Source organism: Vanessa tameamea, chromosome 26 (genome assembly GCF_037043105.1).
Source record: "Vanessa tameamea isolate UH-Manoa-2023 chromosome 26, ilVanTame1 primary haplotype, whole genome shotgun sequence".
NCBI classification, from domain to species: Eukaryota; Metazoa; Arthropoda; class Insecta; order Lepidoptera; family Nymphalidae; genus Vanessa; species Vanessa tameamea.
In genome coordinates, this window is record NC_087334.1 from 3,536,703 (window position 1) to 3,562,603 (window position 25,901).

Genomic DNA, 25,901 nt, shown 5'->3' on the forward strand with positions numbered 1-25,901 from the left:
TTTATATTATAAGAAATTTATTCAATAGCTTCATTAAAATTAATATTGAAAAATGTTTACAAAGGTTTTTTTTACAAACAATAATTTATTACAAAATACAGTATTTTCCCTTCTATTACACTTTATTTGTGCGTTGTTCATTATTTATTTTAAATAATAATAACAATACCTTAATCTAGTAATCTCATATAAATCATTAATCTAGGAGATTCGTCGTCTTCGAAACACTGCTTAACATATTGCATTAATATAGATGAAAATAGATCCTTAAAGAGAAACTTACGTAAATTTTAACATTTGTAAAAATTCTAAAAAAAAACAAATCTACTTTGTACACTTAAGTTTATTTAATAATCTCAGTGGGAACTTATACGTATGTATGTCTACTCCTTATATAAATTTTAATATTACTCCTGAAAAAGGCACCAATGAAAATACATAAATCTTATTTTAAAATATAGAGGCACTTTTTGAAAATTCATCGTTAAATTTACAATTATTTAGGCACTTTAAAATACTCACTTAACCTTTATTAAGTTTCTATTGTACTTACAACGGTTGGAAGACAATTTATTTGTAAAAATTTTACATTATTTACAACAATTAATTTGTGCGTGTCTTTTTAAAGCTAGCACGGCGTTTCTTATTTTTAAGATATCTGAATTCGAAAATTTCAACTATAGAATGATACCAAAAATCCGTGGTCTGTCAACTAAACTAATTCGAAATGGTTTGAACTTATATTAAATGACGCTATTCTAGCGAACGTTAAAAAAGAGTTACAATTTAGAATTTAAAATTAATCAGTCTCTAAGGATTTAAAAAAAATCTGTTAACATAAAATTCAAGACCCGTTCAAGGCTAAACTATTGTATCATTTGCAAATATTGATTTTCTTCATAAAACGAAGATAATGAAGTTTGGAGATCATTCACAACCATATTGTCGCCGCCTTGTAAGGGATGTGTACTGCTTGAAACCATTTCAGAACTCTTCCAGTTTTCACAATTCTCTACGTATTCCAACGTCCTCTGATAAGTTTCTTGACGCATAGTGTTCTGATTCTTTTTCCTTCCATTTGTAGCCTCTATTTGAGATTGGGATATGTCCCACACTTGAACATCGGCTTGATTGTTTTGACTCCTCAAACTGTTCATACTACAATCAGTTTGCTGTTCCCCATTTTTGACTATCTGATTGCAGTTCAGGGGTATTCTCGTACCGTTAATTGGTTTCTGACTCCCAGTGGACATATTAACAGAGTTTGGTATTGACTTTTGCATGTTGTGTTTATTGAATTGGTTACCCGGGTAGTCCCATTGATTGTAGGATCTTTGATGGCTATAATATTGGTTATTGTTCATCATAGCTTGGTTATACTGGTGGTTGTTCTTCGGAGGCGGCGGGCCCATTACGTTGGCTGCATTGGTCACGGAATTATAAGGGGGTGGTTGAGGATATTGCATATTTTGATTGTATTGGGCATTTTGAACCGGTTGACAGTGAGATTGTTGTTCACAATAACTGTTTAAAGCGCCACGACTCATGTTGCCGCTGTTGTCAACACTCATCATAGATGACCGAGACATTTGCAAGGCGTGCATCTGGTTACTTGGGTTTGAATAATTCATCGGCTGCGCATAGTTTATCATCTGATTATTATAAACTAAATTCTGGTTCGCCATAACTGGCACTTGCGTTTGATTTTGATTGTAATGCTGCATTATTTGGTATTGCTGCATATTTTGATTCCTCATATTAACGTTCACCTGATTTTGAACAGGATAAGGCGGTGCTTGATTGTAGTTTTGGTTTTGGTATTGATTAGGAACATTATTGTAGTTTTTATTAGGGACTTTGTTATTACAATTCTGACGATTGTTGTATGGCGGTGCTGTCATCAGCTGCGACGAATTCATATTCATCATTATATTTTGATTTTGATTTTGAACGGGTTGAACATTCATTGTCATGTTAGAAATATTTTGTACCATTGGACTTGTAATGGGACTTTGTAAGCCTGGATGCATAGGACTCGGCATGCCATGGCTCATTGGACTAGCGATATTTTGAGCCATTGGACTCGCCATGTTCATCATGGGACTAGCAATATTTTGGGAATTAGGACTTCCGATATTATTATGTCTAGGACTCATCATCATTTGGTTAGGCATCTGAGGACTCAGAAGACTTTGCATGCTTTGGGGGCTCATAGCGTTATGTTGTGGAGACATCACACTCATGACACTTTGTGGACTCATAACGTTATATACACTGGGAGGACTCATGACGCCATGAGGCATGTGCTGCGGACTTCTAACACTTTGAGGACTCATTGAACTATGTGGTAGACTCTGAGGACTAAGCATACTATGGGCTAAATTAGGACTCATAACAGTTTGTGGGGTCATAACAATAGTCTTAGGACTCATAGCGGGTTTTTGATTAAGTGAGTTGTTCATTCTCATTCTATTAGATTGTTCAGTTTGATTTGCGGTCATCGATTGTAAGGACTGCAAAGGATTATTTGTTGCTGCATTAGATTTTGGAGGTTTTGAAAAATCTTGTTCACACTTTTCTGTCACCACTTCGGGAATAACTTGTTCTTGGAGAGGGGGGTTTTTGTCATCTGGAGATTTAGCGACTAAAAGAGAGCCACTGTTGCCAGACATACTAACGTCTAACGACCTTAAATCGACTTGGATATCACTTATATTGAGATCACTTCCTATGGCACCTAGATTTTTAAGAAGAGAATCGTCACTTGTTGCAACATCACTGATTTTGTCACTGGAATTGTTTGTGTTTCGTATTTCACTATTTATAGTGTCTTTGGTAGTAGTGTCTTTTTCTTCACTTGTTCCTGCAGGTTCTGGGTTGGTGGAGTCCGTTTTAGCTGGTGCTCCCGACTCGGTTCCCAATATTGATTGGTTAAGATATTGCATCATTTCGTCTGGTATCACCAGCTTATTCTCCACCATTTCTCCTTCAGCCACCTTAGGAAAACAATTGATTTATAAGGATATAAGATAATAATAATTATATTAGTTTACTGAAGTCGCTATTTGTATAAGATTTTTACCTGTTCAAGGTTAACTTCTTGATTTGGGTGATGAACTTGAGCTGTAGTGATGACCACTGTAGTAGTAGAATTCGAACGAGACTCCTTGTAGTTCACTTCATGGTCATCCTCCGTTTTAAATGGAAATGGTGCATCACCCTGTAGATGAAATAAATATGTTTTACAATCAAGTAGTACTTACAACTATTTATATTCAGATTATTATTTGCAGACAATGTTTATTATTGTTATCAAAATAATTTACTTACCACATCATCATTGTTACACGGGTAAGGTTGGTAGCCCTGGGCTTGGTCACTGAGGTTAGACTGTTCTGAGAGTCTCCTGGCTTCCTCCTTTACTTGTACATTTGGATCTAATTCCAAAGTCAGTTCTTCTGCTCTGACTTCTGAACATGTAACACCTCGTAGTAAGACGGCCTATGGATAACAATACGAATATTAAAATTGTGAAACCACTACTATGTGTAATATAGAATTTATCATTTGTTATAAATTGAAAGAATATGGGGTTATTACGACTACTAATATTAGGTACACTTCTTGTAGTTATAGCAATACAACATTACATTTCATTACCACGATACAACTTCAAACAACAGAGGTTTCTGTATGACGAATGCAATGGTTACCTGATTGCCTTGCGATGTTCTCACAGCTTGAACAGCTGCCAGCGCTGATGAAGGTGGTGGCGCGTAACCCACACATGATACTTGACTAGACCTAAAACATATTGATTATTATAGTTCGAATTAAAAAAAAAACATTATATATAAACATGTTGTTGAGCTTCGTGATCGTATTAATTACTTAAGCTACGATCGTACGGAATAGAATTAGAACACCAATTAGTCTTGCAGACCAAATTAGCTTCTCTGGTTGACATTTATAGTTTAAAGAGTGGTCAATATTTTCTAAAGTGGTACATATAAGCTACTATTTGTCATCAAGTAATTAATATTAGATCTTACCTTCGACTGCTATCTGGAGAAAGCTGGTCATACACAGTGGAATGATGTGATAATAAGCGCTGCGGGCCGGCGATGCCTGTCGTTGTTGCGACCGCACCTGACACTACTGAGGCTTGACTGCTTTTGCGGGAGATGTCGGATGATCTGGAAACAGGAAAACAATATTTTCATTGTCATTTCATACCTATAACATATTCTATTCAAAGTGATATTACAATGTTGAAGATTTTTTTATTTGTTTGAACGCATCAATGTTAGCACCTACTATTTCGATATCAAATTGCATTTATTTCAAAGAGTATTGTGTCATTACATCAGGTCAACATTATTATTTATTACACAACTTATTTAAAAAGTTGTCATTGGCAGTAAAATATAAGTATAGTAATAGAGAGAAATATATATTATAATAATCACCTAGCACTGTATAAACTGCTGCCCGAAGAAATACCAGAATCTCGCCTCGTGTTCGGATGACCATTTTTGAGTTCGACCGTCACATTTGTACCGCCAAGTTCTGTTCTACCTGGCATAATACCTGAAAACAAGTTTGAATAAATTAATCCTGGCATTTTAACAGCAGTAGTGACCATAAATACAACGACAACCATATAATTGTCGACAGTCAATTGTTCGAATTAAGAAAAAAAATCTACCCCAAAAGTAATCCAAGACAATAACGTTGACGACGATGAAAAATCCTTAAATTTCTCTTTATTTTATTTGAAATGTATTAAAACAGGTTTTATATATTGTGTATTGTTATAGGAAATTCTTACCTCCACCAATATCAGCGCCATGGATGGGTGGCATCAGTCTCCCGACACCCATCTTGTTCCCGAAGCGCGGCGCGTGGTGGTGCGCGCGCGGCTCGCCGATGGCGACCATCGCACGCAGCATCAGTGGCAACTGCCCAACTTCACCGACCACTTCTTGCTCGACCTGTGTAATAACATATATTACACTCTCGATAAATACACAAAGTTTTCCACTAGGCCGAAAAAATATTGCGCCTTATTGTGTTCCGGTATAACCTTTCCTATTCTTTACTCTTTTATGAATATTATATACATATGTACAAAATCTAGGAAACTCAACATTTTTAAAAGTTATGTATCTGCCTCATGTTAATGAAGTCTATATTAGCGCTGAAGAATGGTGGCATATCAAAAATAAATTGGTAAACAATTTTATTTAACAGCAATAATTACCTCGCCATCAAGTCTGAAGTAAGGTGCTCCGTTCTCGTCACTAAAACCACCAAGACCTGAACCGCCGAAGTCGAGATCTCCTCCGCATTGTGCTGACAACTGCAATAAAAAAAATTATTGCGTCAATATTCAGAAAACAACGATTACATTTTCAAAAAACGGTTTATAATTAATATTTATAAAGTTTAGGACAAACTTTGCAAGATATTGCAAGATAATTGCAAATTTACCTGATGTGCCGGTGTGTGAAGACCATGGGGTAAGGGAGATGCTGGACTCTCGCTCTTGACGGAGGCGGAGGACGTGTGTCCTCTGACCCCGATGGGCACGCCGCCCTCCTCCGACCGCGGGGACGAGCCCGCACCGCCACCACCTGACTCTGCTGAGTCATCACCTCGACTGCAACCTGAAAATTTACGTCAATTAATGATAAAGATGTCATATAATTTTATCCAATTACTTTAAAATTACTTGATTAACTTTATATGCTTTAGTAGTCTGGCAGAAACAATAGAGACAATAAGACGATTCAAAGCAATACTTAAAAATCTTAAACTATGGCAAATTTATAAATCCTCAAATATGCCAAATAAAGGATGCAAAAGTCACTTTTCAAATTGGAAGTAGTATAAAATTTACCTTTATGCTTCTTACTGGCATAGAACTCTGCTCCATGGACAGTCTTGACATGCTTTCGAAGGGATGACGGGTCGGTATATCTTTTGGTACATCCAGGTGCTTTGCAAACGTACGGTTTCTAAAAAGATATGACCAATTAATATTTATCGGAGAAGTATAATATTTATAGCATTAGCATTTCACTCAGAGTATTGAAATTCATACATTTTGACAAGCACAAGAAATATGAAGGGGTGTTTTATCCCTTAGAAATATTTTTGCACTATAACATTAGTCCAAGTATTTCAAATCCTTATGGCAGAAGTAATAGAATTGTGTCGCTAACATAAGACGAGAGGGTCTTAACATTTAGCGCACCAATTCTTCTTAAAGTAAAAATTAATAATAATAACTACAGACAAAATATTACCTCATTGCTATGCGTCCTGTTCTGGTGCTTAGCACGGTCACTGGCGTTGGAAAATGCTTTCGCGCAACCGGGATATTCGCAGGTATACGGCTTCTCCCCGGTGTGACTTCGTAAATGTGTCTTCAGATTTTCCAAACGAGAGTACGCTTTACAGCAACCCTCGAACTGGAAGAACAAAACAGATTTTATTACAAAAAATGACAGTTAAATTTATATTTGTACAATTTCAATTTCTGTTCAAAAGTAACAGCGTGTAAGCCCACTACTGGGCAGGTGCCTCCTCTTCTGTTAAGTATTCTTTATTTATTTTATTTTAATTGAATATACATTTTATTTATATTGTACTGTATTAAAAACGATGTAACAAAAACCCTATTGGATTTATCCGTACATCGGTATTCGTTAAATTAAGTAAATTTGGAACATTTTTAATCACACTGCTTCAATAGTAAGTAGATTATCTACAAGACACTCCTAATACTCACGGTACATTTATGAGGTTTTTCGCCAGTATGTCTCCGCATATGCACAACCAGCATATATTGAGCCTTGAATGGTTTTTCGTCTCTGGAACATCCGACCCAACGGCACACGAACGCCTTTTTACTGGCGTGAATGTGATCCGTATTTATATGCTTGACCAGATCATCTTGGGTTGGAAATTCTAATTTACAATCGACCTGTGAAAATTTACAGGATTATGTTAAAATAAAGGAATATCAATTTAATTTCATATATTTATTTAATGGCAAATTATTGATTAATTATTAAAACAACCTTCAAGTTCAAGACACATTACATTAATACGAAATCTGTTAAAATTAACAATATTTTCAATGCAAGAATAAAATAATGGATTTGTTTGATATGTTTGTGGAAAAAACTTACCCAATGACAATTAGTTTCGATGAAGTCCCCAGGTTCGTCTTTTGAGTCCAAACCGTCATGGACAGTACTCTCTGCTGCTGCTGATAAGGGTTTGTTGCTGTGCATGTTCTCCCTATGTGACGATAGGCCCGGAGGTGACTTGCGTTGGATCATAGCTGTTGATGCACTGTGTAAAAAATAATACCTACATACAATTATTTATTTATTACTTATTTAAAAACCTTCAACGTTTAACGAAATTTTATGATTTGGAACAAAAGTTGGACTGCCAGAATGTAGACGCTAAGCTTTATAGCAGCTTTTCTAATAAGTTTACCATTGCTTCGTAGTAATATAAAACTTTGCAAACCTAATAAAGACATCGTTATTTGACAAAAACTTATATTACTCTGAAAACCGTTGTGGCCTAAGTTCTTGAAAATTTGATCATCATAATTTAAACTGTCAATATGGCTTACCTATCAGCTTCCATCACGCTGGTGATCTCAGGTTGTTGTTGTGGTTGTTGCATGTGCTGGGGAGGTGTTCCCAATCCAGGTCTTACGTCTACTGGGCCACCTATCAACAACTGCGTAGGCGAAGATATGTGAGATCTGTAAAAGAATATATTTTAATTTTTAATTCATATTGAAATATTATAGAAGATGAAAAAGATTTTTGAAAAAATTTGATAAAATCATTACATATTCTGGAAATATATAATTTCATATAATGCTTACCTATGAATCCCAGCAACGAGATGCGCATGGGCAGCATGGTGTGCAGCAGCCGCCGCCGCTTGTTGGTGAGCAGGATCGAGCAAGACGCCGCCAGGTAGCACACCACTTCCACCACGAGCCAAAAGTTGTTGCGCAAGTGATGCATGAGAAAGGGATAGAGCGGGAGATATTGCACCTATAGACATTTAAAAAAAACACACAGTTTTAGCTTGGAAGCAAATAAGGAAAATCAACAAAATTTGTGTATTTTATTAACAATATATTTACGATACAGTACAGAAAATAACTCTTCTATTATAAACTTTTCAAGCAAATCATGTAATGTGATCACGAGTCACATTACACGATGTAATATACAGTATTAAGTAAATTACTACATACTTACGTTATGTCCTAATCCTTGACATGCATGGAATAAAAGTTTGATTTGAAACTAAATTGGTCTATATATACTTAATCAATGAAATAACGCCAAACATTTTTCATTAAAACTTACCAGCACTGAGATGTCCATAGCTGCCAGTAGATGCTGCAGATGGAGCTCTGACCGCTAAGCTTGCTGGTGATGCTCTGATCACAGCCGCTAGGTCTAAAGATTCAGCCGAATATGGACTCCAGGATACAGCTCTTTTTCTGTTAGCAGAAGCGCCTATAGCTCCTCCTGATAACCTAAGCCGATTTGGAGATGCTATCCTAGATCCTGAAAACATACCGAATAAATTAAATGTAAAATCCAAGATCATATTTGAGGTGAATATTTTATTCCCTTTATTTACGTTTTATGTATTTTACCTTCTAAGCTGAGCTGAAAATCTTGACTCGCTAGCGTACTTCCTGCATGCAGTTCTGGATGCAAGCTGCGGGCTGCGCTTAAATATTCTAAGCCTGTAACAAATAAAATAAATTTTATTTAACTTTTATATTAGGCTTACTTAATAACACAGATAGATAATTGACGAGAATACTCTTCCGTCATTATCAATCTAGAGTCAATTACCTAAAAAAAAAACGAACTATAAAACAGATAATTAACAAAAATGTTATATAATCAGTTGAATATGAGTAATTAAAAATATATTTCATTCCAAATGTCAAAATACTCAGACGTTTTTCAAAGAATCGTCTAAAAATAGTCCATAACGATGCTAACACTTTTATACGAGTATTAAAAACATTTCTTTATAATATATCTACTACTAAGGCACAGACTGTATTTAAAACCCGTGAATAGATTAAACAGATAATAAAAAAAAAACACCACAAAAACTATAACTGGTTAAAACCTCGATTGTTAAAATAGATATGTCATAGACAATTCCTGCCGAAATCAAAGTCACGAACCGTTAATAATTTATAACCGTTTATCACTCAAATAAAGCTGTAACTCAATACACTGTATTAATAAACCATAGATACCAATTCGCCGAATGCATGACAAAGTCTACTTCATTTAAATTCAGACACAAATCAAGTTACTTTAGTCATTCTAAACCTTAATATCAACAGATTGAGATGTCAGCAGTGGTCCACTTTGAATATAAACTGTCCACTTAACGCTGTTTGTGATTAGTAACGTACCGCTAGACGTTTACGAGCTATATCACTGGATATTATTATATGCTTGCTAAATTGAGACGCTACCAAATATGCGTCGGCTAATTTCTGAGCCTTCGTTTGTTGTCCTCGAAATTCTATCGTTTGTATGGATTTTATGACTCATTATAAAACGGTTCGAATATATTTGGATCTGCGACAAAATTGTATCTCGTTGATAAAAATAAAAGATAATTTAATTATACATTAGTTTTACGAAATTCTTCGGAATTATTTTTATATATGTTTATCGTCTACCTGGGATTTAATGTTTATTAAATATTAAATCAAACATTTAACAGGTATTAAATTTTAACAACTTATTTAACGTATTTTTTGCTTACAAGGTAAATACATTCGCGTCGCAAAAAGTTTTCGAGCAAAAAATTTAGGAACAACCTCACATATTTTATGCCGCATAATTATAGCGCTAAGGAAAAACAATCTATTACTTCACCGTGATTATTTAGTTATTAATCAAACCTAATCAACTTAAAGCCTCGTCACGAACGTTATTGCTCGAGAATCCCCATTATAATTACATGCCTTATACCTTCAAAAACAAACACGTTTTTAAAGCGCAAAACGAGCAAGACATCTTGATTTGTTGATCACGCTCTTTCGAGCCGAGGCGGGCGATTTGGACTGAAATAATAGGTTGATGCAAAAGGCGCGAGGGACCACCAATTTGACGGACACCCACACCAACAAGAAAACGACCGCGATTCCGAAAACATCCCAAAATATTGCATGTGGGCCCGTTTGACGCGCCGCCCGACTACCAAAATTTTTATGTCTTCATCCTCTGTGAGAACCGGCAGAACATCGATATATCGGTCTGATAAAAAAGCGATCACCGATCGACTCAAATAATCCAGTCCGTTCCGAATTCCACCCGTTCGCCGGTCGCGATGGTCACCCTAACGACATTCGTGTAACCGCGCGCAAAAACATTATTCGAATACTGACTTTATATTCTTTTTTCGATCGGTTGAATATCGAACGATCGGGCGAATCGAGTGAGTCGCTTTTTGCTCGTAGATTATTCGACTGTGGCCGAGTCGGTTTCCAACTGATGTATTAATTTTTATCGCTCTCGATTGGGCGTAAAATTAGTTGGGATGGATGACATCTAGTGTGGGTTTCGTGGTCACGTTTGGCGTTAAAATATGAATGTCAATAGCTTTGTTCGGCGGCGTCTTTATAGCTTACGTAGTGACTTTGTAACATCGTATACTAATGAGACTCGCTGTAAATTATGAGTTTAGTTATTTCACGAAACGCGGCAAGATGAAGGCGTTGCGATGTAAATTTCTGTCGCGTTAGACATTTTTATTTTAAGTTATTTAAAATATTCACTATCGCTAACAAAATACTTATAATAAGCGTTTATATTGACTTCTTCCGTTTCCCGTTTTATTAAACAATAAATTTAAAGCAAAGTATACATGAGTTGGATATATTATGTATATCTTGATAGTTAACTATGAAATCATTGATGAAACTAGTGGTCGCCCGCAGCTTCGTATGCGTTATAGGGGTTAATCATCAGATGTTCAGCATAAAAAAGTAGCCTATGTCCTTTCTTGAGGTTCAAGCTTCCTTTATAACAAATTTCGTCAAATTCGTTATTGTGGTTTGACCGTGAAAGAGTACCAGATTTACAGACAGACATACATAGTTACTTTCGCATTTGAATATTAGTATAGATAAGAAATTTCAATACCAATGTCTTCTAGGGACACTGCTCGCTAACAATAATTAAGAAATAATTAAAAATAAGGATTATATTGAAGAGACTATATGTGTCTGTTTTCACTTTGCTATCTTTGCCATATAATATCGTAGTGTAATTAAAAAAGTTAAGTAACATCGCGATGATACCATGTGTTGGATTCAGCCACATGTATGTCCAACATTGGAGCAAATGTTGGACATACATGAGTTTAAAAATTCCTCAATGAGAAAGTTACAGACTGTTACTTCTAACGCTTTATAATGATCAACACGTTGCTAATAATCATTACATTACAATTTAAAGAAACCACATTTTTTTGTGAACGGTTACACGTACTGTATTTTGAATGAAAGCTTAGTATTCAGAAGAAGTAAAAGTACTGTTTCCCAAATTTAATATATGTATTTACTTGCATTACATTACATTAGCAGCCTGTAAATTTCCCACTGCTGTGCTAAGGCCTCCTCTCCCTTTAAGGAGAAGGTTTGAAGCATACTCCAACACACTGCTCCAATGCGGGTTGGTGGAATACTCATGTGGCAGAATTTCGTTGAAATACGACACATGCAGGTCAAATCATCGGTTAAGATGCACGCGTCCTAACCATTGGGCCATCTCGGCTCATTTACTTACTCCGATGATAAAACAAAAGGCAGATATCTACAGTGTCACGGTGGTGCAAAACGGCGCGTTTTTTTAATATGTTGATAATATTTGAAGTCATTTTCGATTTTGTTGCTTCACTATAATGTCGCGAGTGTTACTGTTTTATAATCTGAGCTTACAATAAATATAATCAGCTATTTTTGATACGATACGAAATTATTTAAAAAAGTAAACCAACGGACTGAGAATGTCTACCGCTTGGTGAAGGCCTCCTCTCCCTTTGAAGACTCACGATGAATTCTTTTACCGCCGAGCACGAGATGAGTTATAAACACAAACTAAGCACACGTAAATTCATTAGTGCTTGCCTGGTTTTGAACCCTCCGTTAGTTAAGGTGCAAGTATTGTAACCACCTCGGCTGTTAAATCATTTTATATATATCAAATAAATATACATAAATCGAAAGACAATCAAATAATCCTCGATGTATCTTAGTATCCTAAAATATTCTTATTTAAAACATCACTTGTCATAAAACGATTAGCCCTGAGTCGGACCCGCAAAAAAAAGCCTTAACGAGGTTTTTATAATCAACAGTAACAGGTAGTGGTGAGATAGAACGCAGGTGCTTCTTAGAATTTGATAAAAAATATTAAATTCTGAACGGGGTTGATGCCGCCGCATTAAAATTATGCTCCTTTTTTTTTGCTGCGCAGGCGCAAACTGTCAGACGCGTTAAGTTAACTTTATACACACCCGGTAAACGATTATGCGTTTAAAATTTATATTTAATTTTTAGTTTGACAATCGCTAATGAATTCGGTTAATATTATTATTAATATGTTATATTTTATACTTTTTTTTATTACTGAGTAAACTGAAATTATCATTGGTGTTGATTTTGTTGTACATCCGCTATCCTTTTCTTTTTGTAGGGTTAAAATGAGATAGCGAGAATTACTGCCAAATTAGTTCAGAGATCGTCTGTTCTTAAATATTTAGTCAAAATTATCCTTTTAAGTTACGTCGTTGCTAATAGTATTAAGTTGTCCTTTAAGCTTATTTCAAATCAAATCAAATCGAATCAGTTGAACTGTCTACGTGGCGTAATTCAGAAGCAACGATTGTCATACTGAGAACTAGAGGTCGATTTATAACGAAAAGAAAAAATAAATGTACAAAGATTATGAATACTGGTATTCCAATAATCCGTTTACAAAACGTTTGCCGAATATCCTAACGGGATTCCATGCTTGTACGTTTAGACGTAATAATTGAGATGAACATGATGAAGTTATTCATTACTGTTATGTTAGATCTTTGATGCTGATATTTAAAGATATAAATAGCGTATTTATAATAATATGTAAATATCATAATCTTTCCAGAAGGTTCTAAAATAAAATCATGATATGACTTGCACCAACACGTAATTAAGTTGGACGACATAATTATAGGTCGACCCAGGCAACATACATCCATCACGTTCACACATAGGAAGTCCTAGTATTGCTGTCCCTGTTTACCGTTCGCATGGTAATCGGCAATGATTTATTCTTAAATGATCCGTTTAAAATTCCTGGGTATTAATTCTGCTTCCAGGCTACTAGTTTTTAGATGGTTAGGCATTAGAATTTATAGTGTTTTAAATATGTATCATGGTGTTCAAATTGAGCTTTTATTTTTTTTAATTTAGACAAGCAAACGGGATACCTGGATGTACCTGTACGACCTCTGGTAACTTTTTCCTCTGTCATTGACATCAGCATTATAAGTACCTAATACAGGCATTTCTTACGTCAATGCGATCATCACAGAATTGATGATGATATATATCTTGCACCAATTACACTGACTCACTCACCCTACCGAGATATCCAAAGAACACGTGAATTCTTAACAATGATTGCAGTTTTAAGCCCAAGCACCATGGAATTTTCATCTGCTTCATTTATATTTATTATTCGTCTTGTGCTCATCGACGAAGCAAAACATCATGAGGAACCAACAGCCCCATGTACCGACGTGCATAAAAGGACCGTAGTGTGGTATCAGCTTATAACCGGACAAGCCCAGCACAAAGGCTTTTACGAGCTGTTACTTTAGTCAACTTATCCTTTAAATCGAAACGAAGCTGTACTAAGTATTTGTTGGTTAGCAGTATTTCAAATTGGAACACCAAGTATTAGATCTTTAGCAGTTGGCAGTATAGTAACTGCTACCCTGCCCAACACTTGCACAAAGCGTTATAATCCCAATTATTTTATAGGGAAATTAGGTTGGTTAAGTTATTCATAAGATTTTGCTCGTAAGATCGCTAGACAAATAAAAAATTTAACACCCAATTTTATGTCACAGAAAATCATTCTATCAAAAGTGATCCAATCAGGTATCGAACCCACTACTACACGAGCCAGACGTGTCTGAAAAATGTAGATATTATCTATAAATATCAAGTCAATTTACGCTTTAATGGATGAATGGGTTTTTAATGAATTTTGGCATAAATATATTCTACGATAGGTCTTAAACCAGGACAGAACGTTCACATGAACCAAATGTAGATTGACACGCACAAGGTAAGTACTAGATTTTAAATAGATTGTATCCACTAGTTTATATCCCGTGTATTTTGTTGCATTAATAAATGTACATTTTTTATTTTTTAATCGAGGGTATTTCTTCTAACTTCTAACGGTAACAAGTTTGACTATTACTCGTGAAATAAAACCTTAGCTTTTAATAACAACTTGAATCGAACTGCAACCGCAACGCCGTGTAAGTAGAATAGGAAAACATCCGAACCGAAACGATTACATTATATAATTGACAATTTGTTAGTGGAATAGCCCCGGTAGAGCTCTGTACTCACTTCTGAGTTATTATCAATTGGCTGTAGAATATAGGATGAGTGGGTGGTACCTACTGAGACGTACCTGCACCAAGTAAAGATTGAAAATACATTCATGAAATAAATCATTACTATTTTTTAAATTTTAAATTAAGAAATCAATATGTTATTAAAATATATTTTGGAATGAACACTCAATTATTTTTATTTGTATTGTGAAAACATTTATCTTCCTTAATTCCATCTTCAAAGGTTGTAAATCTTCACGCCGACCGTCATAGTTAACACCCTTAGGGTTCGAAAACAAACCAATACTATTCTGAAGGATAATTAAACAGACCCCTTGTGATTAGTTGCCGGAAGGACATGTGGGCGCAGCTTGTCGGTATTCGATTTCTTCCGATAATTACTCTACCCTTCGTGTTTTAACGACTTCTAATAGAACTATCTAGAAACGTAAACGAACATATCCTTTACGTTTCATTTTAAATGATTACATTGCTTTTGATAAGTACAATCGTTTATTTGTTTTTTAATTTGTATTTTGGAATACAGGTAAAGGATTAAATTGTCAAACTTTTATAAACGTTTGCACTGTAAAAAAATTCAACCATCTTTTACACCAGGGAAGTCCAAAGCACGGCCCGTAGTTTACGACTGTCTGGCCGGCGACGTATTTTTAATTTACCGCAAATATGAATATTACATTGAGATGGATAATTTTGAAGGAAAGATGTATCTTTCAAAATTCTTTACCACCTGAATTACATTTACAAAGTAATTTAATTTTAATTTTTCCATACCATAAATTTAAAGTACCATTATTCCGCGGCCCGCCAGTAAATGTAGTGTTTGTTATTGGGCTGGAAAAGAGTCTGGATATATATATATATATATATATATATGTATATATAAGTGATCTGGTATCGCATTTTATTTAGGTGTTTATTCTTGCTGCAAATCTTAAGCCGGAGAAAACTTAAGGTCTACTTTGCTACTAATAAAATCATTGCAATACTTAAGCCGATTCTAAAACTTTCATTCTCTCACTAAAATCAAAGCATATTTCATTCAAATGGGCTCTTAGCAAGAATTTTTAAATCGTCATTTTACAAGATTTTAATTTAAATTCACCACGCGATTTCTACGAGGAAAACCGAAAAGTAAAACTACTCAATCTTCCACTTACAATAAGTAAATACAACGAAAAATTATTTAAATTAAGAACAATATTATTTGAATTCTACGTGCAAGAAACCATAAAATAGACAGACTGTAATATTACTAAGACGTGTTATTAACACAAATTGTCACCTAAATATATATCCATGCTATTTGTCAGTCTGTACGTCGGCTCGTCATAACATAAATCACAAGATGACAACTTATAAATCCGAGTGTATGTCAGCAAGTGGGCATTTCTGTACAATTAATGTTCGAACATATCTAATTTCTGATTTTAATGCTGTTTCTTCGGGGTCTGTTTGGAATTCTTGGTTAATAATAGTTTGAACTGAATGCGCTATGAGCAATAAACGACGTTTTTCACGAAGAATTGTTTCCAAGACCACTCATAAATAAATAAATAAATAAATAAATAAATAAATAAATAAATAAATATTGGACAACATCACATACATTACTCTGATCCCAATGTAAGTAGCTAAAGCACTTGTGTTATGGAAAATCAGAAGTAACGACGATACCACAAACACTCAGACCCAAGGCAACATAGAAAACTAATGAACTTTTTCTACATGGACTCGGCCGGGAATCGAACCCGGTACCTCGGAGTGGCGTACCCATGAAAATCGGTGTACATACTACTCGACCACGGAGGTTGTCAAATCTTCAAATATCATATAAGGAATCATTTGTTTATGATAATGTCCGTCTGACCAATTTTTGTAATTACCACCGTAAATACACGCCAATTGCGTTGAAAATAATGGACAAGTTCACACACTTAATCCACTGGAACGAAAACCGTGACGTTCGGTGAGAAATCAGGCGCAGGATCAATGATTTTATTATTTTCGAGTTGAGAACAAAGACTTCAAACTGTTAATAAGAATATTTTTTACCGAAAAACGTAAAATTCTATTGGCCCGACCCTGAGATTGAACTGAGAATCGTTTTCCGTATCTCCAGAAGCTAGCCAGCAGAATAATGAATAAGGCAAAGTCCGGAAACATACAACTATACTAACTCAAATGCAATCCGAGCTGAAGACACCGAAACGTGTTTCTCCTAAAATATTATTCAAAACCAAAACACATCGTCACCACATGTGAGAATTCGCATTTGCGCACAAAAACACGTGTTAACTTGATAATGAGCTTTCTCGGAAAGCAGCGGAACGACAAAGCTCGTTACATGATTTATACTTCCAACCACACTTGAACAACAATTAAAGAATTACACCTCTTTAAACATAATTGATGAAAACAAGATGGAATTAGATTAAATTATATATATATCTTTATTAGTATCTTAAAAAAAACATCTACTGTTTAGTTCGTTAATATGTAAATACAGAAGTCATTAAAAATTTATATTTTCTTCAATTAATTGGACCGGATACTATAGCAGAAAATATGTCTATGGTTTTTATAGAAAACATCTGCTATAATATTGTTATACTAACAACAAAATAAAAGTCTACCTTACGAATATTATAAAACTTGGTTATTTCCTTTTTTTATGATATAGGCAGGCGGACGAGCAAATGGGCCACCTGATAATAAGTGGTCACCACCGGCCAGAGACAGTAATGTTCTTACTTCGAAAATGTGCCACCAAAATTCGTCCCTTGAGCCTGTAGTTACACTGGATCACTCACCCTTGCAACTGGAACACAACAATACTGAGTACTGCTGTTTGGCGGTAAAATATATTATAAGTGTGTGGTACCTACCAAGACGGGCTTGCAAAATGCAAAAACCAGTACGAATCCCAGTAATGAATATAACATACAAACTTAGACCTGAGACTAATGGACAGAAGATTCTACATTCGATATAAGGGAAAATCATCCCTAATTTTATAACAATAAAAGTTATAATACAAGTACCTATACTGTTTATTGTGCCCCTTTAAACTGCTCGATCTTTTACACTACAGTAAATTATTTTGGTGCAAAAAAATATCACAAAAAAACCTTCGACGGATCAGAATAAATTATGATATATGTATACCAGCCATTCGCAGTTAACCATCAGGGTAGATTAAGCGACGTATTCTCAAGAGTTGAAAATACATTCAGCCAAGAATTACATTAAATAAAAAAAACAAATTGCCTAAGTAAAAACCTCCACTATCCTTGTACGCTTTCCTTTGCAGAACCTTGCCAACCGTATGCAGTATCACATTTGATTATTATTTGCTGCTGATATACAAATATATAGTCAATATTTCTATGACATATAAATGTCCCGAACATATATGCTTCATTAATTTAACTTATTAAGATGTGAATGATAAGGAATATCAAAACCCGTGGCAGTAATAAGTTTATTACCAAACTAAATAAGACATTAGATTTAGAGATAAGTGACTTAATGTACGTACAACATGGAGATCTAATGTTTGTTAATGAAATATGTTACTGAACGTTATTTAAAAATAATGCCTGTATTTTTTTCTTTTATTCTGTAAACTGTAGGATATATATTTTTTATTTTATGATATGATATGCAAATGAGCCACCTGGTGGTAAGACGTCACCATCACCTGTAGACAATAGCTTACATCACCAATGCGCCACCAACCTTAGGAACTAATATGTTATGTCCTGTGCGTGTTACACTGGCTCACTCAGGGTGAGTCAGCCAGAGTCAAACCGGAATACATCAATACTGAGTACTGCTGTTTGGCGGTAGAATATCTGATGAGTGGGTGGTACTTACCCACACGAGCTAGCACAGAGCCCTACCAACAAGTAAAATACGTTAGACCTTCTGTAATTCATTTCGTATCTCACTCGTGAAATTTTGACAACCGACTTACGATGATACGCCATCTTCATACGTGTATCCTATAAATATTATTATTATAGTTAACGTCGCATATCACATTTTGTCGTTTAAAGATCGTGTTCTGCGGTGAGTTTCGATTTTCTTCAGAATGCCTCTACTTATGGATGGATTGAAATGGATTGAAAATAATATCAATATCGATTGAAGATAACAGATCTTATGACGAACGTAGAAATTATTGAAATATTGTAACCTCATTTAATATTTCGATTTTGTAGAATATTCTACTCAAATAGAACTAAGATAGAAAAAATATAATCTGTCATATCTACAAATAATTTCGAACACGTCCAATCAAATAACAAAAACAAAATACAATTAAAAATAGAGTTGACGGTCGATGACCCTAGTGATTACAAGTTATTTCTTTAAATATCATCCTTAACAACTTCTTAATGGACACCGCTGTAATCGATTTCCACACAGAATAATCGATACTAGATATTATCATTGAATCGAATAAGGCTGGAATTCCATCAAATAAAAGCGCCACGTAGAGCGAATATATGCCTATAATTTTATCTTTATCAATGTACTTTGCAGGTAATGTTCTGTTACCGTAAGACAAAAATATATTCGAAACTATGAAAATGTCAAATTTGAAGGTTATTAACCTGAAAATTAAATGAAAATACTAGTGCACTACGATTTAAGACTGAATACAATTAACAGCCGTTTCGCAAAGTAAAAAAAAAAAAAAACTAATTGAATAATTTCCAAAAAGATTACTAAATCATATACGACACATTTCCAAAAAGATTACTAAATCATAACGATCAAATGACTCGACAATATAACACGTAAACATTTAACTTCCACATAAAACTTTTTATCCTCGATTGGCGCTAAATCAGATGGACTGTCAGCTTTAAGTATTGGCGAAACGCCAATCGCATTAGGATTAACCCCTCGTACGTCTTACACATAAAGTAATTACGTTTTCTATCGAAGTGGGACTTAAAAAACGGGAATCAATGTTTCTGGGAACAATTATGTGCGTGTATCGTGGGCGTAACGGTGTGGTATAAGTCATAAGTAAAAGGGAAATTACGTCATATAACATTTTAAATTTCATAACAATACGCTAAAGTCAATTGAATATATATATTCAATTACTTATGAAAAGATTTTTAAAAATAAAATTGAATACGCCAGTGCGTACAAAAAGAATGATTGCTAGTTTTCCAATTTAATCGCAATTTAATTCTTCGATAGAAATGGACCGATTTTATTTATTGTATGAGTTTTCATATCTCACTTAAGCCTCGCATTTTTTTAATAACGTAGAAGCTATTTAAAAATAAATATTCCAAATACAAACGAACCAAATATATTTAAAAATGTTAACTTAATAACGCTGCCGCCAATGCTATGGACCGCTGTGAAGCTTACACCAATAAGATGAAACTTGTTTCAGAGATGTCTCAATCTCGATACAGACCGGATCAATCGTGCCGACGGGTTTTTTATCGGATATGATCAAACAGGTTCCTTGAAAAAAATTGTTGACTATCGTTCAAAACATTTATAGCTATTATTTGTCTATATTCTATATCAATCGAAATTTTTATTCCGAATATTAAAATCTTACAATTTTGACACTAATTAAGAAAAATGGTGATATCGAATTCATTTTAAATGATATGATCTTAATTAATACATGAGAATGATAAACGTCAATAGCTCTCGAGACTACTTATAAGTTACCTAAATAAAACATTAAAGAAAAATACAAATACAATAATAACTCCTGAGAATGCACAAATGTTTAACAATAAAACAGTCGATGAAGATGAAAAAGTAAACAAAAATGACAATATGAATGATGTTAATGCTAGCACGATAAACCACAAAGAAATTATCGCCATTAAAGCGGAGATAAAAGATATTTATTAAATTGTTTCACTTGCTACAAGCGCAGCAGGTCAGCTATCCGATATGGACGTCGTCGATCACTTAGTAAGAGCCGAGTTGATAGTGGTTCTCAACACAACATTAAAAAAGAAAAACTTACTAGACCGATACTTATATCGATCGTTGCCTTTCAACAAATATTTAATGAGAATTTGTAGATGTAGAATTGTAAATAGAAATTCGACAGAATGAAATTTAACCACTATTATAAATTCAAATAATACGTTTGAAATTTAATAAAACGATGAGAAAAATGTGTTTTGTTTCCTTCGGGTTAAAGTTTCTATTGATTACAATAAAAAGGCTCTCCAAATGCTAATATATTCATTAATAATACAATTAAAGTATTTCCAAGGAGATAAAATCAAAGTAAGCATCGTTATTTAATTAAATCTACTTAAACAATACCTTGGAGATATGTGTAAAATGTTGATTAAGCATAAGAATATAATACAAAACAGTTTCTTGTACAAGAAATGACGCTCCGCGGACCATTTCGGTGAATCGGAATAAAAAGTCATTCAATTAAAGGACCCGAGATCAGAATTAAGCCTTCCACGTTTAAAATGCATTAATCCGGTCACTTGTCATGCGCGGGCGCAATCTCTGCGTCTCTCTCTAAAACTCGTTCCGGTACACCTCTCGTTTCGTCTTGACAAAGATTAGGGTCCAGAAACATGCTTCTTTGACAAAGATAATTAAGTACATGAAAAGTCACCAAATACTGACACTTTTCACTTTGTATTTTTACATTCGGTGACCGTAATACGAGTACCACGTACAACGAGTTTCATTAAACGTTCATTCTTACCTCAGTAATCACAATTAGCCTATTTATCTACGTTCCAATAATTTTTAGAGACATTTCTGAAACTGTCAATATCAGTATCTTGTCCATTCGTTTGACATCTGGTATCATTCTTTCTCTTTTTACAGCCACGGTGCTTAAGCCTTTTTGTTTTATTTTAATTTGGGAGTAACATGAACTCTCAATCTTTCGTTCACAGTTTTTACGCTCGGTTAACTCGGAGCTGGGCCTTAATTTATGATTATCGAAGGTCGAAGACGCATATGGACTTGGACTATACGAATAATAATATTTCGATATATTGACGACTTTTACGATACAAACGCTTAACGATTTTATAATCTCACACTCGAAGCATAAACACTTTATGACTTTAAAATTAATGCGAATCGGTACCACTTGATTGCAAATTCGAGAACTTTTTATTAATATCATGTTAATATTTCGAGATCGTTTTCTGGATTCCGTATAATGAACGCCATTTTAATTCTCGTGCGCGGAGGTTTATTAAATCGTTTCAAAAATTATTCTCAGTGAACTGACAGGCAGATAAAGTAATTAAGGTTTGCCGAGGAAATTCTTTAACACGTAATAAAGGGGATCTGTGTAAACGAGTCCATTAAGGTAAATACGAAGACTTAATCAACTGGACATGACCGGATCTCCTTGAAGACCTAAAATAAAACGAAATCACAGCGCGACAACTTGCAGATTTAGTAAATGTTAATATGGAAAATCTTTCATGTAGGGTGACACTTAAATTTGCTCGACTTTAGCTGAAGAATCTTGTTAAGTTTCAATTTAAATATGACGGTAATTCGATGCAAGTTCCCTCGTATTTCTCGTTGCGTTCAGAAAGTAATGTAAATGAATCAACATCTTTATTACAGTAGCTTTTAAGCCTGAGTTCCTTTGTTTTTTCTGTGTTGTCATCATTTATGCCATGAAACATTTAAGTATCTACAGTATTTTAAACTCTGTCAATAAATGTTAAGGTATGATTCCCTGTGAGGTTTCGTGTCGTAGGAGTAGTTGTTTGTTTTAAAAGGACTTTATCGCGGCACGTAGGCTCGATTTGAATAAAAATACAATTTATATGTGTCGGAGAGTTCGGCAAGGCAGTGTTGGGTTACGGAGCCGGTCGGACGACTCGGCTCCCAATTTGCTGGTGCATTTCTGAGTAAGTTATTAAGTTTCGGCTTGTCACTTCGGTTGCGAAATTTCGCAGTCCACTGATGATGTTTAATATTTTGCATAAAAACGCAGACGTGTAGTTTACGAGATTTTTTATAAATTTATTTGAGAAACTAATGAAAGTATTCCTTTATTTGTTGTATATTTGTGATTCCTGACAAATTCCTGACGATGAATATTAATCAGATGTACTAATAGTAATATTATTAATAAAATAATGATAAGTTATTATATTATAAACATAAAAATAAAAGCGAAGTTTACGAGACATTTTTATATACGAAACTGGAAGTTCTGATCACATTACAATCCAAAGTCATCAATGTTAAGTGTATTGAAAATACTTATATATAAATCAATTCAGTAAGTTTTTTTTATGAATTAATAAATTGACTAAAAGTAATCAACGACACGAAATTAATTGGAAGTGATAAACTGTAAAAAAAATAATGATCAGTAGCATAATTTACCAGTACGAAGATCACAGAGCAAAAACTATAACGAAGGCTAGACGAAGAAAGGTTAAAAGTTTATTATAAAACATTTATCAGTTATCTAAATCATCCATTCGACTGTAAAAATCCTGTCATTATGAATGTGAACACTTGTGAAAAACAATCATGGCCAAATATTATGTAAAAAATTATAAAACTTTATTACTTCCGACGTTACGAGAATCCTGGTATACGTTACATTATCTAGACAATATTTTTAATGAATTTATTCCATAATATACAATGCAGCTAATAAATTAATAAAATACGCGAGTTTCATAGAACTGCTTGATCGATGTAATTATTTGTCTTAAATCTGGTTTAGCATGTCAAATATAAATTAAAATATTAGTTATTTATACAAAATATACTTAATAAATCAAATTGTCTATTCGATAACAAGCAAACTTTTAAACTATAATTTTACAATATGATATTATATTAAACGTAATAACTTATGGCACTATATGTATGAATGTAGATTCTACTGAGAAGACTTGGCAGTCAGTAGAGATTTTCCACCAATGAAATTACAGATAAATGTTAAATAACGTATACTAAAACCTCTTTGGTTTATTTAACAGATGTCAAAACGATGCCTTTACATTGCATTTGATCACAAATTATTATTGAGCAGCTTGATTACATGAATTATTAAAAAACCAATTAAAACCCCATTGTAAAATGAAAAGTTCAAAAAACGAATAAAACATTTGAATATAATCGACGCAGTATTAACTAAATTGAATCGTAATAAACGCGCGTTGTTAGTTTTGAAAATTGCAATGAATATTCATAAGTCTATAATTATTTTAATGTTGCAATCCCCATCCTCCAATATTGAAACATAAAACAAAAACGCACTGGTTTAAGGTATCAAAATTTTACCCGAATTTCGTACAAAGAAAGAAATAAACGAAAAACGAAATGCTTTAACACGAAAGTAACTTAACCCTTCACGGCCGAAGGTATTTTCTGCGTCGAATCGAATCTGTTTATGGTTAAAAGAAAAAATTGCAATCTATATCGGATTACAACGGCTGCTGAGGTCTCCTTACACGTCTTTAGATAACGGTCAATTAGGTGCGATTTTTTTCATTACGGATAGCTTTATGCGAAATATGACAGCAATATTAAGACAAGGAACCAATCAAAGAGTTCCATTATGATTTTCTAAATTTAAAACTGGACAACTGAGCTAAACTGTACTTAGCACAAATCGAAGGCATTTAAAAAAATGAGTATCGTATTAAATAAGAAAGAAATGAGTAATTAATACAAAATTATTAAAATTACTTTCCATTTTTAAAATAGTCCAAAATTGATCATAAAGTAAAAATTATACGAAAAAGTAAGAAACGAAAAGTATTAACTACTAATTGTCGAAACAACTTTTATGAGTTTAAATTCTATTAGCTGAATAACTCAACTCCTTTGCTGTAATGACTTCATTGTAAATTGTTGTCATGTTTTTTGACTCATTTAAGTTATGACAGGAATCAACTGGTCCCACTGGTAGTTTTAATTGGTCCACGTAAGTACACATTGGCATTTCAGACAAATTGTTCAAATTGACGATGTTAAAATTGCTCACATTTTTTTACATTTCACGACCAATTATATAATTCCATTTACTTTATACAATTAATGTTTTGGACAACTTATAATTTGACATTGAGTGTTTTTTTTTTTAATTTATTTAATTAATCGTCGTAAAAGGACTTGCCAATAAAAGTTCGGCTTCTGGACACAGAAGAGAGAGGGATCTCTCTTATCTCAACAGTGGACTCTTCTTTCAAGGAAAAGGTTTATAGCCTATTAAACTACGCTGCTGCAATGCGAGCCTCTTGTTTGATTTACTTGTGGCAAAATTTCATCCACGAGATGAATTATTTATTGACTCTCAGGCAAGATATATTAAATAGTAATTGTTTGAAATTGTATTTGATTAACCAAACTGTTCATTATTAATGTTGGAAAAGAGTAACTATTAAGTTTCTTGTCGGTTCTTCTATCTACATTCCGAAAAAGTCGTCACTTTACATTTCGTTGAAATAATGATACAAAACTACTTATAACAGTGAATATTTTGATTTATTTTTACCAAATTAAGCACACGGAAAATTAGTGCTGATCGATATAAATTCCACGAGTTTCAGCCAGCATGTTCACACCATCATAAAACCATATTAAAACTACAGTTAAGTTCCAAATAATATAAAATATTGGTATTATTAATATTTTAGATATGTGAAAATGTAACACCGCAAACACTTTATAATTCGGTTTACTAAACGTCTTGGCTACATCCTGCATTATAGTTAGTGTAATGAATTGTTTACCCAGTACTCAAGTGGTCGATTATTTTTAATCTGTGCCTCAGGTTTCCTGCACCGGATGGTGTATGCCCTATATACTACAGACCTACTGAACTACGCGTCTGTTACTCGTACAGATTAAGACCTATAAGTTACGATGATATAGATATCATTTAATATTCATCAACTTAAATTATGTCATATTTTAAGATTAAAATATATAAAAAGAAATTGTAGTCGATTTAGACAAGTTATAATGAATATATCATTTAAAGTAAATTAAATGTCATATAAAAAGTAAATTTTTAAAATAAAAAAAAATAAAAATTTAAACTGTGGAAATGTTAAAATTATTGCAAATACCGGGTACAAAATATAGAAACAAATAATTCGAAATAAATTCAATTATCAATAACGAAATTCCTCAGA

General features: G+C 33.8%; 1 protein-coding gene across 2 annotated transcripts in view; it reads right to left on the bottom strand.

Annotated features, from left to right (window-relative positions):
• The window catches only part of LOC113393200 (transcriptional activator cubitus interruptus), a 96,412-nt gene continuing 70,511 nt past the window's right edge, over positions 1-25,901 (bottom strand). Inside the window, exons 5-21 of one of the 2 annotated variants that reach the window (XM_026629982.2) lie at positions 8,711-8,803; positions 8,415-8,618; positions 7,919-8,093; positions 7,658-7,792; positions 7,200-7,365; positions 6,797-6,991; positions 6,312-6,476; positions 5,903-6,020; positions 5,494-5,669; positions 5,264-5,362; positions 4,832-4,994; positions 4,470-4,590; positions 4,053-4,196; positions 3,714-3,804; positions 3,331-3,501; positions 3,083-3,220; positions 1-2,996 (exon numbers count right to left, since the gene is read on the bottom strand). In XM_026629982.2, coding sequence (XP_026485767.2) covers positions 867-2,996; positions 3,083-3,220; positions 3,331-3,501; positions 3,714-3,804; positions 4,053-4,196; positions 4,470-4,590; positions 4,832-4,994; positions 5,264-5,362; positions 5,494-5,669; positions 5,903-6,020; positions 6,312-6,476; positions 6,797-6,991; positions 7,200-7,365; positions 7,658-7,792; positions 7,919-8,093; positions 8,415-8,618; positions 8,711-8,803 — 4,484 coding nt within the window. In that variant the 3' untranslated portion in view covers positions 1-866. Of the gene's footprint in view, positions 2,997-3,082; positions 3,221-3,330; positions 3,502-3,713; positions 3,805-4,052; positions 4,197-4,469; positions 4,591-4,831; positions 4,995-5,263; positions 5,363-5,493; positions 5,670-5,902; positions 6,021-6,311; positions 6,477-6,796; positions 6,992-7,199; positions 7,384-7,657; positions 7,793-7,918; positions 8,094-8,414; positions 8,619-8,710; positions 8,804-25,901 lie in introns of both variants that reach the window. The other variant, XM_026629972.2, reaches the window with a different exon arrangement.